Source organism: Trachemys scripta, chromosome 16, assembly GCF_013100865.1.
Source record: "Trachemys scripta elegans isolate TJP31775 chromosome 16, CAS_Tse_1.0, whole genome shotgun sequence".
Classification (NCBI taxonomy): Eukaryota; Metazoa; Chordata; order Testudines; family Emydidae; genus Trachemys; species Trachemys scripta.
The window spans coordinates 21921745-21935129 of record NC_048313.1 but is presented as its reverse complement, the minus strand read 5'-3'; the positions used below and the strand labels follow the sequence as shown (position 1 = coordinate 21935129).

The window sequence follows — 13385 nt, the reverse complement described above, 5'->3', positions numbered from 1 at the left end:
CTGCACTGGGGCAACACGTCCTCCCCCGACCTCCCCTGCCACCTCCCCTGCACTGGGGCAGCACGTTCTCCCCCCTCCCCCTGTCAGCTGCACTGGGGCAGCATGTCCTCGTCTCACCTCCCCCCTCAGCTGCACTGGGGTAGCACATCGTCCCCCTCCCCCACCAGCTGCAGTGGGGCAGCACGTCCTCCCTTCACCTCTCCCCCACCAGCTGCATTCGGGCAGCACATCCTCTCCCCACATCCCCCCGCCAGCTGCATTGGGGCAGCACGTCCTCCCCCCGCCTCCTCCCACCAACTGCACTGGGGCAGCACATCATAGAATCATAGAATCTCAGGGTTGGAAGGGACCTCAGGAGGTCATCTAGTCCAACCCCCTGCTCAAAGCAGGACCAATTCCCAGCTAAATCATCCCAGCCAGGGCTTTGTCAAGCCTGACCTTAAAAACATCTAAGAAAGGAGATTCCACCACCTCCCTAGGTAACCCATTCCAGTGCTTCACCACCCTCCTAGTGAAAAAGTTTTTCCTAATATCCAACCTAGACCGGCCCCACTGCAACTTGAAACCATTACTCCTTGTTCTGTCATCAGGTATCACGGAGAACAGTCTAGATCCCTCCTCTTTGGAACCCCCTTTCAGGTAGTTGAAAGCAGCTATCAGATCCCCCCTCACTCTTCTCTTCTGCAGATTAAACAATCCCAGTTCCCTCAGCCTCTCCTCGTAAATCGTGCTCCAGCCCCCTAGTTATTTTTGTTGCCCTCCACTGGACTCTTTCCAGTTTTTCCACCTCCTTCTTGTAATGTGGGGCCCAAAACTGGACACAGTACTCCAGATGAGGCCTCACCACTGCTGAATAGAGGGGAATGATTCAGGCATCATGTCCTCTCCCCTCCCCTCCAGCTGCACTCGGGCAGCACGTCTTCCCCCTATCTCCCCCCTCCAGCTGCACTGGGGCGGCATGTCCTTCCCCCTCCCCCGCACCAGCTGCATTCAGGCAATACATCCTCCACCCGTCTCCTTGCACCAACTGCACTGGGGCAGCACGTCCTCCCCCATCCAGCTGTACTGGGGCCAGTAGCGTAGCTAGGGGGGAGCGGGGGCAGCGGCGCTTCCCCAATGAGCACAAGTGGCACCTTGTCAATTTCTTGGCGCCTTTGTACTCACCCGGGGGAGCGATTTAAAAAAAAAAGGCGCCACCCGCTGCGGCCTTTTCATTTTACTCACCCAGCGGCGCTCTGGGTCTTCAGTGGCACTTCGGCGGCGGGACCTTCAGTCGCTCCGCGGGTCTTCGGCGGCATTTCGACGGCGGGTCCTTCAGTGCCCCGAAGACACCCGGAGCACCGCCGGGTGAGTAAAAGCCCTGCAGCGGGTGGGCGCTTTGCTTCCCCTGTTCCCTCAACCTGGCTATGCCACTGACTTGGGCACCACGTCCTCCCCCACCTCCCCCGCCAGCTGCACTGGGGCAGCAAATCCTCCCTCCACTTTCCCCTCCAGCTGCACTGGGTCAACACATCCTCCCCTCACCTCCCTGGCCAGCTGCACTGGGGCAGCATGTCCTCCCCTCCCCTCCCCCTTCCAGNGCTGGCCCAGTGCAGCACATCCTACCTCCTCTCCCCACCAGGTGCACTGGCGCAGCATGTCTTCCTCTCCCCCCTCCAGCTGCACTGGGGAAGCACGTCCTCCCCCAACCGCTGCACTGGGGCAGCATGTCCTCCTCCCCCTTCCTCCCGACCAGCTGCACTGGGGCAGTGTGTCCTCCCGCCTCCCGTTGCCTCCCCCCCCCAGCTGCTCTAGGGCAGCATGTCCTTGCCCCGCCAGGGTGTCCCTGAAGCAGGTAGAGTGAAGAGGGGGCAGCAATGGGGCTGGGAGAGTGGGATGCATTCACTTTAGGCAGTGTCTGGGTCTGCCAAGCATCTGGAGGCCTGTTCACCTGCCCAACCCCTTTTCTGCAGCAGCAACACCTGGCCCCTCTCCCCATGCTGCAGCTGCCCCTCTCCTCTACCCCCCAGCTGCAAGGATTTCCTCGGGGCTCGCCCTGCCCATACTGACCCAGAGGGGGCGACGGTGTTCTAGTGGCAGCCTGGCCCAGGCCCCACACTGCGCCTCAGGGAGCATGGCTGATCCATGTCCTGCCGAGACCTCCCAATCCTACACCCTGAGCCGGTCCCCTCTCGAGCTGGAGGGAGTGGGGTGCCCCAGGCTGCAGCCAGTGTGGTCCTTGGGGCACTGTCGTATGGCACAGCCTGCTGCGGCCCTCTGCCGGCTCTACGAGTGTGGGGGGTTGGCATGCCCTCCTCACAGGCCTGTGAATTCACTTGGGGACCAGGGGGATGCCAGAGGGACCAGCCCTGAGCTCCGCCAAGTCCCGGGCTAGCAGCCCTTGCTCACGCTTGGATTGCCCCATGTCTCCCCTGCGCCCCAGGGCAGTGAGGCTGGCTGCGCTCCCTCCGGGAACGTGCCCGTCCCTGCTGGCTGGTGTGCGTGCAAACACCGCCGCCTGGTGGCCACTGTGGGAGTAGCTCTCCAACAGGCTCTCTCTCTCTGACAGATAAAGCGGGGCTGCAGATGGACACCATCGGTGTGTACACATCCCTGGGCCTGAACGAGAGACTCTTTGTTGTGAATGTCCAGGAGCTGCACACCCTGGTGAGGGCTGGGCGGGGGGAGCAGGGTTCTAGGCTGGGGCCAGGCCAGCCTTGTGCCCCTCTCTTTGCCAAGGGCTGGAGACTCCATCCCACGAGCCCTGGTCCAGCACACACACCACCCGAGGGCTGCTGCCCATTATCAGAGACACTCAGAGCTGGGAACTGGTTGTGTCGGAGCGTGGAGAGCCCAGGTCCAGCACTGCAGCACACAGGCCCTGGACAGCAGTGCCTCTGCCCCAGGGACTGCCACAGTCTGCTCCCCGCGGCAGGAGCCGCACCTTGACCTGTGGTGTCGATGGCTTGGGGTCTGGCCTCTGTGGCTGGTCTGCCTGGGCGTTCACAGCCACCTAAGATCTACCAGCTCCTCGCTGAGCTGGGCAGGGCTCTGGCCCAGGGCTGCCTGGCTCACCCGCAGGCCGTGCAGAGCACACAGGGCTAAGGAGACGGGGGCGTGTGACATTCTCGCTCCTCCTCTATCCAGACCCCCCATCCCGAGCAGCTGGGGCCCACCGTCGGCTCCTCAGAGACCCTGGACCTCATCAGCTCCAAGGACTTGGCCGGTCAGCTGACGGATTACGACTGGAACCTCTTCAGCAGCGTCCACCAGGTAATGGGCAGCGTCTGGAGCCATAAGCCTGGGGTCGGAGCAGAGAGGGTGTGGGCCAGGCGCTGGGCTGGCTCTCAGGAGATGCGGGTCCAGTCCCAGCCCTGAGCTCTGGCCCTTGTGTCTTGAAGGTGGAGCTGATCTATTACATCTTTGGGCAGCAGACGTTTCCCAGCGCGACCACGGCGAACCTGGAGCGCGTCATGCGGCGCTTCAACGAGCTGCAGTACTGGATCGCCACCGAGCTCTGCCTCTGTGCGGAGCCGGGCAGGCGCGCCCAGCTGCTCAGGAAGTTCATTAAGCTGGCGGCACAGTGAGTGACTTGTGGGCAGGGAACTCGTCCTCCAGGAGTCCCCGCTGCACCCAAGCCAGCCCTCCCCATGGACTCAGCCTGGCGCTGGGCCTTGCTGTGCTAGCTGTGTCATCCAGGCCGAGAGCTGGCCCTCAGCCCCCGAGTTACTGTATCTTCCATTTCAGCCTCAAGGAGCAGAAGAACCTGAATTCCTTCTTCGCGGTGATGTTTGGTCTGAGCAACACGGCTGTGAGTCGCCTCGCCAAGACCTGGGAGGTACAGACCAAGGCACAGGCCTTGCTGCTCCAGGTCAGATCCAGCCTGGGAAACTTCCCCCAGGCCCTGGGACCCTCAGCTCCTAACGGCCTAGGCAGAGGTCACCTCCTGCTGGGCGATGGGCCCGAACCAGAGCCCCAGGCTCAGTTAATGCGAGGGTCCTGGCCAAAATCCAACTGCTGCTCACCCCGCGCAACTCCCTCCCATTGAGATACAGACGCCTTCTTTACTCCCTTCCCTATACCCTGTGTTCCACCCCAGAGGTGGCTGCAGCTCTGTACTGGCTGAAACAATCCTTGTGTCTAGTTTCTGGGCTGGGGCCTGCCTTCTTCACACCCAGAACTCCCACGGGAATGCAGGCAGTTCTGGGTGCCCAGGGCCTGGCTGTCGGGGGGGGTCAGCCTCCATGCAGCTCCCAGCGCGGCAGAGGCGCTGAGAATGCGCTCTGTGTGAGGAACAGGAGAGGGTCCCGGTGCAGGGGGCTGGAGGATCCACCTGGGGTTCGGGGGAAGCTCTCACCTGCTCCGTCTCACCCACAGAGGCTGCCGCACAAAACCAGGAAGCTGCACTCAGCGCTGGAGCGTATGCTGGTAAGTTTGGCTCCCTTTGCCAGCACCTTCACCTCCCCACATGATTCTGGTAGATGGCGGAGACCCCCAAGGCAGGTTCCCATAGCCCAGCCCACCCAGCTGTGGGAGCTAAGCCATGCTGGGCTGGGGCAGTGCCTGGGGGAGGGGTCCTTTGGGGGCAGGAAGTGGTGCAGGTGATGCAGGAAGGGGAACCCCCCCTTCTGTGCTGCATGCAGCCCCCGTGCAGTGCTAGAGGGCTCCATCTCAGGCCCTTGCTCCATGGTGTCGGAGCACTGCAGGAGGAGCTGTGCTAAGCCCCCTGGTCACGGATGATCCCAGGTACTCTGGGTGTGAGCCAGGGCGCTGGCCCCAGCGTCATCTGGGTGAGGACTTTCTGCCTCCCTAGGTCCCCTGCAGCATCAACTGGCTGCAGCGGTCCCCTGCCCTTCCAGCCCAGAGCTACAGCTAACTAGCCGCTGTGCTCCACCCCAGCGGTGGTGAGGTGACCCTCCAGCGGGGGCGCTCCCTCAGGCTGCGAGGGGCTGCACTGGCCTGGGGGAGCTGAGCTCTGGCCTGCTGGGGGCCTAGCCTGCAGCCATGGCCTCGCAAAGACACCGCTCTGAGGCCCGGAAATGGGTCCTGCTCTGAAATGCTTTTCTCCTTCCAGGACCCGTCCTGGAATCACAGAGTCTACAGACTGGCCATCGCCAAACTGACCCCGCCCATCATCCCCTTCGTGCCCCTCCTTCTCAAAGGTACAGGAACAGCTCGGGAATTTCAGCCTGGGGGGGGCTGGGCAGTAACTCTGTTTCCAGAAGTGACCCCCTCGCACTGTGGGTTTGCAGGGACCCCACCCCAGCGCCGGGTCCCCTTCTTCCCAGGGAGGCCAGTTCCTCTGGGCACTAGCAGCCCAGTGGGGCGCTGCTGGGTCCAGGCACTTGCCCTGGAGAAGCTCAAGAGACTCCTCAGGGCAATATGGCTACTGAAGGGGACAGCTTTGCACTGCCTCACAGTGACACAGAGCCCGTCCCGCGGAACCGGGGCTCCATCCTGTGGGGCTGGGGGACCAGGGCTCCATCTCACAGGTCAGGGGGACCGGGGCTCCATGCCACAGGGCGGGGGGACTGAGGAATTCAATCGTATGCAGTTGGCTCCAGCCCCACAAGCTCGTGATCTCATTGGCCATGGGGCCAAGCCTCCAGCGGACACTGGATTTGGCTGCTCCTTGGGGGTGCTCTGAGTCCACACCTCCATTACCATCCCTGGGGTGTGGGCGGTGGGGGAGGCCCTGCGGGAGCCCTGCCCTGCCCTGCCGGACGGAGGAGCATTGGTGGGATGGGCCAAGCACAGGTTCAATGGCAGCAGCCTCCCCGCCGCAGAGAACCCCCATCTCTGTTGATGGTCTGAGGCGTTAGCTGGCGCCTGTGGAAGGAGGCTGCGCCGCGGGGGCTGGGCACTGACTTTGGGACTTCCCCTTGTAGACATGACCTTCATCCACGAGGGCAACCGCACGCTGGCAGAGAACCTCATCAACTTTGAGAAGATGGTGAGCCAGGCAGAACCTGTCACCCCTCCAGGCCGGTCCCACTCCCCCCCGGCGGCTGCGGGGCCTGGCGAAGTGAAGCGCTGCACAGACACTAATGCGTTTGGGGGTCCCTCAGCAGGCGGCTCATGCGCCCCGTTTTTCCAGGGAGGAAGCTGAGGTGCAGTGAGAACCCAGGTGTTCTGGCTCCTGGCCTCGTGCTCTGACAGGCCTGTCTGGAGGAGGGGCTTCGGCTGATAACAGTGCTGAGAGTGTCTGTGCGCAGGGGCTGGCAGGGGCCACCTCCTTCACCCACTCCCAGCCCACGGGCTCCTCCGCCCCACGGCAGCCCCCCAGCAGGGTGTGGCTGGCCCCACCTGCCTGTCCTGCGGTGCTGCCCCAGCCTAGCAGAGGCGATGCCCCGCCATGGTGCCCCATCCCTGGGGCCATGGGATTGTGGTTGTTCTGCACATTTTGCCCCTGTTCCCCATGGCCCTTTGCTGGGGTTGCCTGGCTGAGGGACAGGCCCTTGGTAGAGGGCATGTGCTGGACGGGGCAGCTGTGCTCCACACCCCTCACAGGCACTTGGCTTCCAAAGGAGTGGGAGGGGGAAGAGTTTTACCTGACCATGTGTGCGCCGGGCCATGCACCCTGGCCCATGAGTAACCCTGTGCCTTGCCTGCAGCGAATGATGGCCAAGGCCGTACGTATCATCCACCACTGTCAGAGCCACACGTACGGTGAGTGCGCGCCAGGGCCTGTGGGCAGGGCCAGCACCCAGCCCTGGGGAAGGTCACCCTCCAGCCAGCATCACACAGGGGCCATGGCAGGTCGCGCCTCCTGAGGGTCGAGTTCTGGCTCCCGTGGGAGCAGACACTTTGCCACCCATCCCAGTACTGGGGTCTGCCCTTCAGGGTTACAGCTTAGACAGGGCCCAGGGCGGCCAGAATGGGGGTCCTACCAAAACAGCCCAGTAGGCATTGCCAGTAGAGTGGGATTTAGGAGGAGAGGGTACTGGGGCATGTAGGGAGGGCACCGTATAGGGAAGATGGGGGGCATTGGAGTAGGAGGGCAGAGGGTGTTGGGGGAAAAGGAGGGGAGTGCCCAGAGCTGTTAGGTACCTTGCCACCACCTGCCCTAATGTTGGAAGCCATGTCTGGTGCCTGCCGGACTCAGCTCCCTGGTTGCACCAGTCACGGGCAGCACAAGCATGATCCCCTCTGCCCACACAGGCCCTGCTGCCCCCCTGCAGGTTAGTGACAGACACGCTCCAACCCCTCGGCCCTCCGAGTGTCCCCGGGCCTACCTGGGGCCCTTGGGACATTCCCAGAACTGCCCCCCAGCTCACGCGTTTCACCCCGGGGGCGTCGCTCGACTCAGCTCACAGCACTGAGATTGCTTGTAATACAAACAAATCAGAGTTCATTTAATGAAGCTCAGAGAAGGCTGTGAAATTAATGGAAACAAAGGATTACGTATAAAATAACTAAAACGGCATTCTCCTGCCTCCTGAAGGTTAGCTCACCCAAAGTTTAACAGGGATCCTCCATTCATAGGACACGCGTGCTGGTAGCTTGCCCCTGGGCACCCCCAGATATTGTTCCAACCATCCATTTTCTTCACTTGTGAACAGGGTACCCCCCTCCCTGCTGCTTGTGTTTCTGGGCTAGAATCTCCCCTGGAGACTTTGATTAGCATTTTGCTTGGACTGTAAGTAGGCGTCCATTGTAAAGTGTACAGTGCTCACTTTACATACAGCCAGACGGGCATCTCGTGCCTGGCAGAAACGTACCATCTGCTGGTGCCCAGCCCCGGCTCACAGACCTGAAGAGCATAATATGCCGTACAGACGCATAGCTCCTAGGACAGGACCTGTACATACATTCTGCACTGATTGCAATGATCAATGTGACACAGGCTTTCAGTAGGGCCTCCCATGACACCCTAGGCAGAGATCAGAGCGGGGAGCTCTGTAACCCTCTGCAGCCCTGTGCCCTCTGCCAGTTGGGTCACAGAAATGTAGGAAATGCATTGGGGCAGGAGGGCAGAGGTTGTGGGAGGGGTGGTGCAGGGGGACAGGGGGCCCGTGGGGGCAGGAAGCATGTGCTGTGAGTGCCTAACGTCCTGGTCTGTTCTCTCCTCCTAGCTCCCATGTCCCCACTGCGGAGTCGTGCCCCCCAGCTGCTGGAGGACCCCCAGGCCCTGCGGATCTCCACCTGTACGGAGCCCCACCTTCCTTACCCCTCGCGAGGGCAGCCTGCTGGGAGGGACGAGTAGGAGTACGAGGCCGGGGGGGGGGGCGGGGGAGATGCGAGGCCAGTGCAGCCCCTTCCCCATTCATGGCCTGTCATACACCTCCACTACCCAGTCCAGCTGTACCCACCGTGGCATCTCTGCCAGCACCAGCCAAGCCAGGGGCCTCGTGTGGGCAGGCCGTGCCCCCTGGCTGTCCCCCAGTGGGGCTCCCACCTCACACCTGTGCTAGCGAGAGCACGTCAGGCCCAGGGAGTGAGCGTAAGCAGAGGCCCTCCCGCAGCCCACCCACAGCAGTTGGGGGGAGATTCTGGGGTGCTCCTACTTCTGGCCAGAGCTGGGGAACCTGGCCAGCCCCTGAACTGGGCTGGTTGCGTTCTCTCCAGCCCACCCATGTCTCCTCCAGCCAGGGCCCCTCCCCCCGTTCTCCAGTCACGTTAGTCCCCCACCCCCACCCCCACCCATTGTCCCTGCACTAATGACCCTGGGATCTTCCTGCAGCATCAGTCAAAGGCCGGCTTCCCTGTGCCAGCGGGAGCTGTGTCTGCCACTGTGCCGTGGCACGGCACCCTTGTGCTGAGTCATGGCACCATCGCACTCATGCTCGGCGCTCCCTTGGGCAGGGGGAGAGCAGTGCCCCCAATCGCAGCTGGCAGCTCGCCCTTCAGCACCGGCTCACAGGGCGCCTGCCCTGCTGCTCAGGGAATGACCCCTCTCTGCCCCACTCCACACCGGCTCACTCGCAGATCCCAGGGTGAAAGGGTTGGAGTAAAGGAGGATGCCAGTCCTGCCTGGTGGGCATGAGCCAGATGCCTCCAGGGCAGCTCGGGGGGCATAGCCCGAGGCTGCCTCCCCTCCTGTTCTGAGGGCCCAACCCCTGTGCACGTAGTGCCCGAGGCCTCTCAGTCCCCTCTTGTACTCGCTCCTCTCCTTGCTGGGTTCGGACACTGGGCCAGGTAGTCAGGGGCTGCTTCTGCCACTCACTCGCCCTGGGACCTTGGGACGGTCCTGGCACCAGTCTGTCAGGTGAGAATCAAACACAGGATCTCCCGGCTCCCAGTCCTGTGCGCGTTCCTGCCTAGAGGGTACAGAGGCTGCACCGCCCCTGCCTTTCCCACTGGTCACTTGTTGGAATGCGCCTGCAGACCTGGCTTTGAATTCCCTCTTTGCACAGCCCAACAGAGCCAGGCATGAGCTGCGCTGCCCGTACCCCGCACTGGGCTAACGCTGCAGCCCTAGGGCTAGTGTCAAGGTGTGGGGCAGTGAGGGAATAGCTGCCTGTGCTGAGCTGTGGGCTTTAGCCAAGTGTCCCATCCCCCACTCTGATCTGGGGCTGTTTCCTTGCAGGCTCTGAGCAGTCCCTGTGCGGGCGGAGTCCTGCCTCCACCCGGGCCTACCTCCAGCACCTGAAAGTGATCGACAACCAGAAGGAGCTGTCACGGCTTTCCCGGGACCTCGAGTCCTGATGCTTGGGACCAGGGGCGAAGCAGGAGGGGCCAGGCTAGAACCTCCAAGGGGAGCACTCCTCAGCCCATTGCCCCTGCCTGGCTGCAACGGGGCAGTTGTGCATGCCCTCCACCTCCTGGGAGAGGGCTGGCCATGCATTCCGACTGTCCCCACTGCAGAGGGACCCCGCCGCAGCCCATCTGCCAGACCGCCTGCCCAGCCAGGACCGGGGACCACTCGGGCTGCACCATTCCTCTCAGACTTGGAGCCAGCTGGCTAGAGCCTGGAGCAGTAACGGGCCAGCCCCAATGATGGCGTCTGCTATGAAGAGAGACAGGGAGGGGCAAGGCCGGGGGAAGAAGGGCTGGACACTCTGGCTTCACCCACCGCTGTCAATAGAAGTATTTTTTGTACACAGGGATGTTTTCCTTCCTGGTCTTGCAGCAGCATCTCCAGCATGGAGCTTCCAGCAAAGGGGGAGGAGGGAATGCGGCTTCTCTTCTCAAGAGCCTCCCACGCCCCCAACACCATTGCGGAAGGGAACAGCCCCTGGGCCCTAGCTACTGCACCCACTGCTGGACCAGTCTGGGCGAAGCTGGGGCGGGTTAAATTGTGCCAGCCAGAGTACCAGAGCCCTCCTGCAGACAAGGCCGCGGGCGCTCCAGCCCCGGCTAAACTGGAGGAGGTAGAATACCTCCAGGCCCAGGCTTCCCTGGCCTAGCTTAGCCCATGCTGGAGCTCTAAATGCTAGTGTAGACGTGGGGGTAAGTGGTCTGTGCTGGCACCATGGTTACCAGGCCCTGCCCACTAGTGACTAGCAAGTGGTGGCTTCAGAAGAGGTCCCATTGGAAGCAGGAGCCGGAGAGCCTGTGCTGACTGCTCCACACGGGGTGGCGGCTGGTGCTCCGCTGCCAAGATGGATTGAAACTTCATTCGAGTTCCAAGAGCGGGGAATAAAAATCCCCCTCCCCAGCTGCTGCAGAGAGAAGAGGCAGGATTTTGGGGCTCACTGCTGGCCAGGGCGGGCCCCAGGCATGGTGCTCCAGCCCAGCAGTGGGGCACAGGGGAGGTTCTGGGGGCCCAGTGCTGAGGGGGCTGGCCAAGGGCACCCATGTGAGCTGCCTGGGGGTCAAGGCCTCAGCCAAATATTCAGTCACCTCCTTAAGTTAGTACTCGACAGGCGGCTCTGGGGGTCTGGACAGAGCAGCCAATGCCCCAGAGAGCAGGAGGGGAAAGAAACCCAGCGGTACCAGCCATGGAACCAGCATCACCATGACACAAGTTGACTGCCTCCCTCTCCCCCAGGGGTCACTGGGCATGTGCTCACACCACTCCCTCCCAACGCATCCTGCTGGGTAGCTGGACTCTGCAGCCAAGCACGCTCTGGGGCAGAGACACCAGGAGGTGTCCCGTGCACCTGCTGTAGGGGGGACGGTCCTTGGCTTATAACTCCTGCCTCAGCTCTGTTGCTCTGCAGCTCCTGGTACATAGACAGCAGGCTGCCTACCAATAACATGGTCCTCGCTGGCTGGGGGAGGTCAAGGCTTCCACCTGGCAGCAAGGCCCTGGGCTGCCTAGCTCATCAGTCAGCAGCCTGAAGGTTTGGGGAGAGCCTGTCTCTGCATGACCTAGTCCTCCCCTGGGTCCAGGCCAGTTGGCTGGGACTTTGGCATTGCCCGAGGGGAGGTTTGTCCTTCAGCTCTGCTGGTGATGGGAGCAGGGTGGAGTTAAGGCCCAGGCATCCTGCAGCAAGCAGGACCTGAGCTCAGCAATAGAGCAAGACTGGGGCAGCTGCCGCCGTGAGGTTCTGACAGGTGAACAGAGCTGGGCTCAGGGGAGCAGCAGGCTGGGAGCAGCTGAGGAGTCACTCTGCCCTGGGCACACGCTAAAGGCAGTGCTGGTGGCACTTGACCCCCAGGCCCCCCGGCGACAGTTTGAGGGGGACGCGAGGGGCTGGCCATTTAAAAATATTTATTAAAAACCAGCCAGGCTGCACCACCTGGAGGCCTGTGCGAGCCAGCCGCTGCCCCAAGCTTCAGGGACCCCACGAACAGATAGAGACAGCGCTGGGCTGCAGGGGAGAGTGTGGGAAGGGCACCAGGCTGGGTGAGCTGTGACCATGACGTGTTTCATGGACACTGCCACCCTCCAGCCTGGTGAAAGCCAGCCCCCCCTCCCGCCCAGTACAGACTCTGAGAACCAGCCCCTTTCCCCCCCCCGCCCAGAGCAAGTGACACCCGAGCTCAGTCTCCTCCGGGCAGAGGTGTGAACCTCCCTTAACTGATCCCAATGAGTGGCCTCTCTTCCAACGTCTGCCACAGGCTCCTCGCGTTTGCACGGTGTCCTAGGGGCAGCCCCAGCGCTGCCGCGGCACAGGAGACTGGCTCGTCGGCCCCAGCTGCACCCTATCTCCCCAGACCATCCTCAGGCAGCGCTGGCCTTGCCAGCTGTCCCCGAGCACACTCACAGCCAGCTCCATCTAAGCCTCTGGGATCTCCTGGGAGATGCTGGGGGTGGGCGCAGCCCCCTTTGGGGAGCCAGCGCACTTGGGACTCTCCCCCAGGGGCAGTGTGATTCCCTCAAGCCCAGAATATGTCCTAGGTGGCTCATGGCACATGGTTTCCTGCTCCTCTTCCGGCTAGGATCCCCCACGGATGGACTCACTTCTCAGGGAGATAAACCAGAGCAGGCTGGCCTCATCAGAGAGAGGCATCGGGGACTGGGCACTGGGATAGCTGGTGTCCACACTCAGCCCAGGGCAAGCACCCAGCACAGGGACCGACCCACCCTGCGCTCTGGGACTGGGCAGCTCTGCCACTGGGAGCTGCCTAGAAGGTGGTCTCAAGATGTGGGTCATGGGGGATGAGCTCCAGGATGGCAGCATGCTCCCAACACCCCAGCCCAGTACAGCGCCTTGGCTGCATGGCCAGCACAGGGCCCCTTGAGTGGCTTGGCAGGATGGGAGATCCCAAAATGGGCGAGTCCGTAGGAACCAGGCAACCGTCCACGTCCACACTGCTCCTCCAGGAGGAGCAGAGCTTGCCATGCGGAAGGAACTGAGCGCGGTCAGGTTCCATCACTGGCCCCAGGGCACTGCCCAGTGCAGAGCTGCCCTCGTAGCGCAGCGTGGAGCTCTCGTCCCACTCCTCTCACTGCCCCGCCATTGGCGCAGGCCCTGCGCTCAGTCCCTGACTCAGTGCCCCAGCTCCCTGCTCGGGGGAGAGCCAGCTCGCCAGCGCAGACTGGTGGGACAGCTCGCAAGGTATCTGACTGAAGCCGTAGGCTGGTGGGTTCTGTCGCACGCTGGCTGGGCCGGAGAGGACAAGCCCGAGGCTGTGCACAGACGTGGCCTGGTCTCTGGTCAGGGCCTCGAACTGAAGGGACTTTCCCTGGTGGCTCCTGAAACACGTCTGTCTGGTACAGAGAGAGACTCCAGTTTAGCAGCAGCGAAGTAATCCCTGGACCCACCCTGTTAACACAGCCACTGGAAACAGGAGCTGCCTGCAGCTGGAGACTCCCAGCCCGGCAGGCACCATCTCCAGACATCCTGGATGTGTCAGACACATGGTGAGAATGGGAGCGAGACCCTCTAGTGTTGTAATAACTCCTCCAGCAGCTCTGCTGTGATTGCGCTGGGAGTATGCACCATGTGGAGCACGGGGGATGCCGTGAATGCCATGTACCAGGCTGGGCACATCCAGGATTCAGTGACAGAGGAGCCCACCGAGGAGTTCCTTAGCCAGGGCACCCCCAGACGGTGCTCCCTCCTGGGCAGCTG

General features: G+C 62.4%; 1 protein-coding gene across 1 annotated transcript in view; it reads left to right on the top strand.

The window, feature by feature from the left end:
• The window catches only part of RAPGEF3 (Rap guanine nucleotide exchange factor 3), a gene marked incomplete at its 5' end in the record, with an annotated part of 10276 nt that extends 256 nt beyond the window's left edge, over positions 1 to 10020 (top strand). Inside the window, 10 exon segments of the mRNA XM_034792919.1 lie at positions 2549 to 2646; positions 3127 to 3252; positions 3381 to 3562; positions 3727 to 3817; positions 4357 to 4407; positions 5054 to 5141; positions 5868 to 5932; positions 6594 to 6648; positions 8055 to 8126; positions 9509 to 10020. Coding sequence (XP_034648810.1) covers positions 2549 to 2646; positions 3127 to 3252; positions 3381 to 3562; positions 3727 to 3817; positions 4357 to 4407; positions 5054 to 5141; positions 5868 to 5932; positions 6594 to 6648; positions 8055 to 8126; positions 9509 to 9627 — 947 coding nt within the window.
• Between the last annotated feature and the right edge of the window lie 3365 nt (positions 10021 to 13385).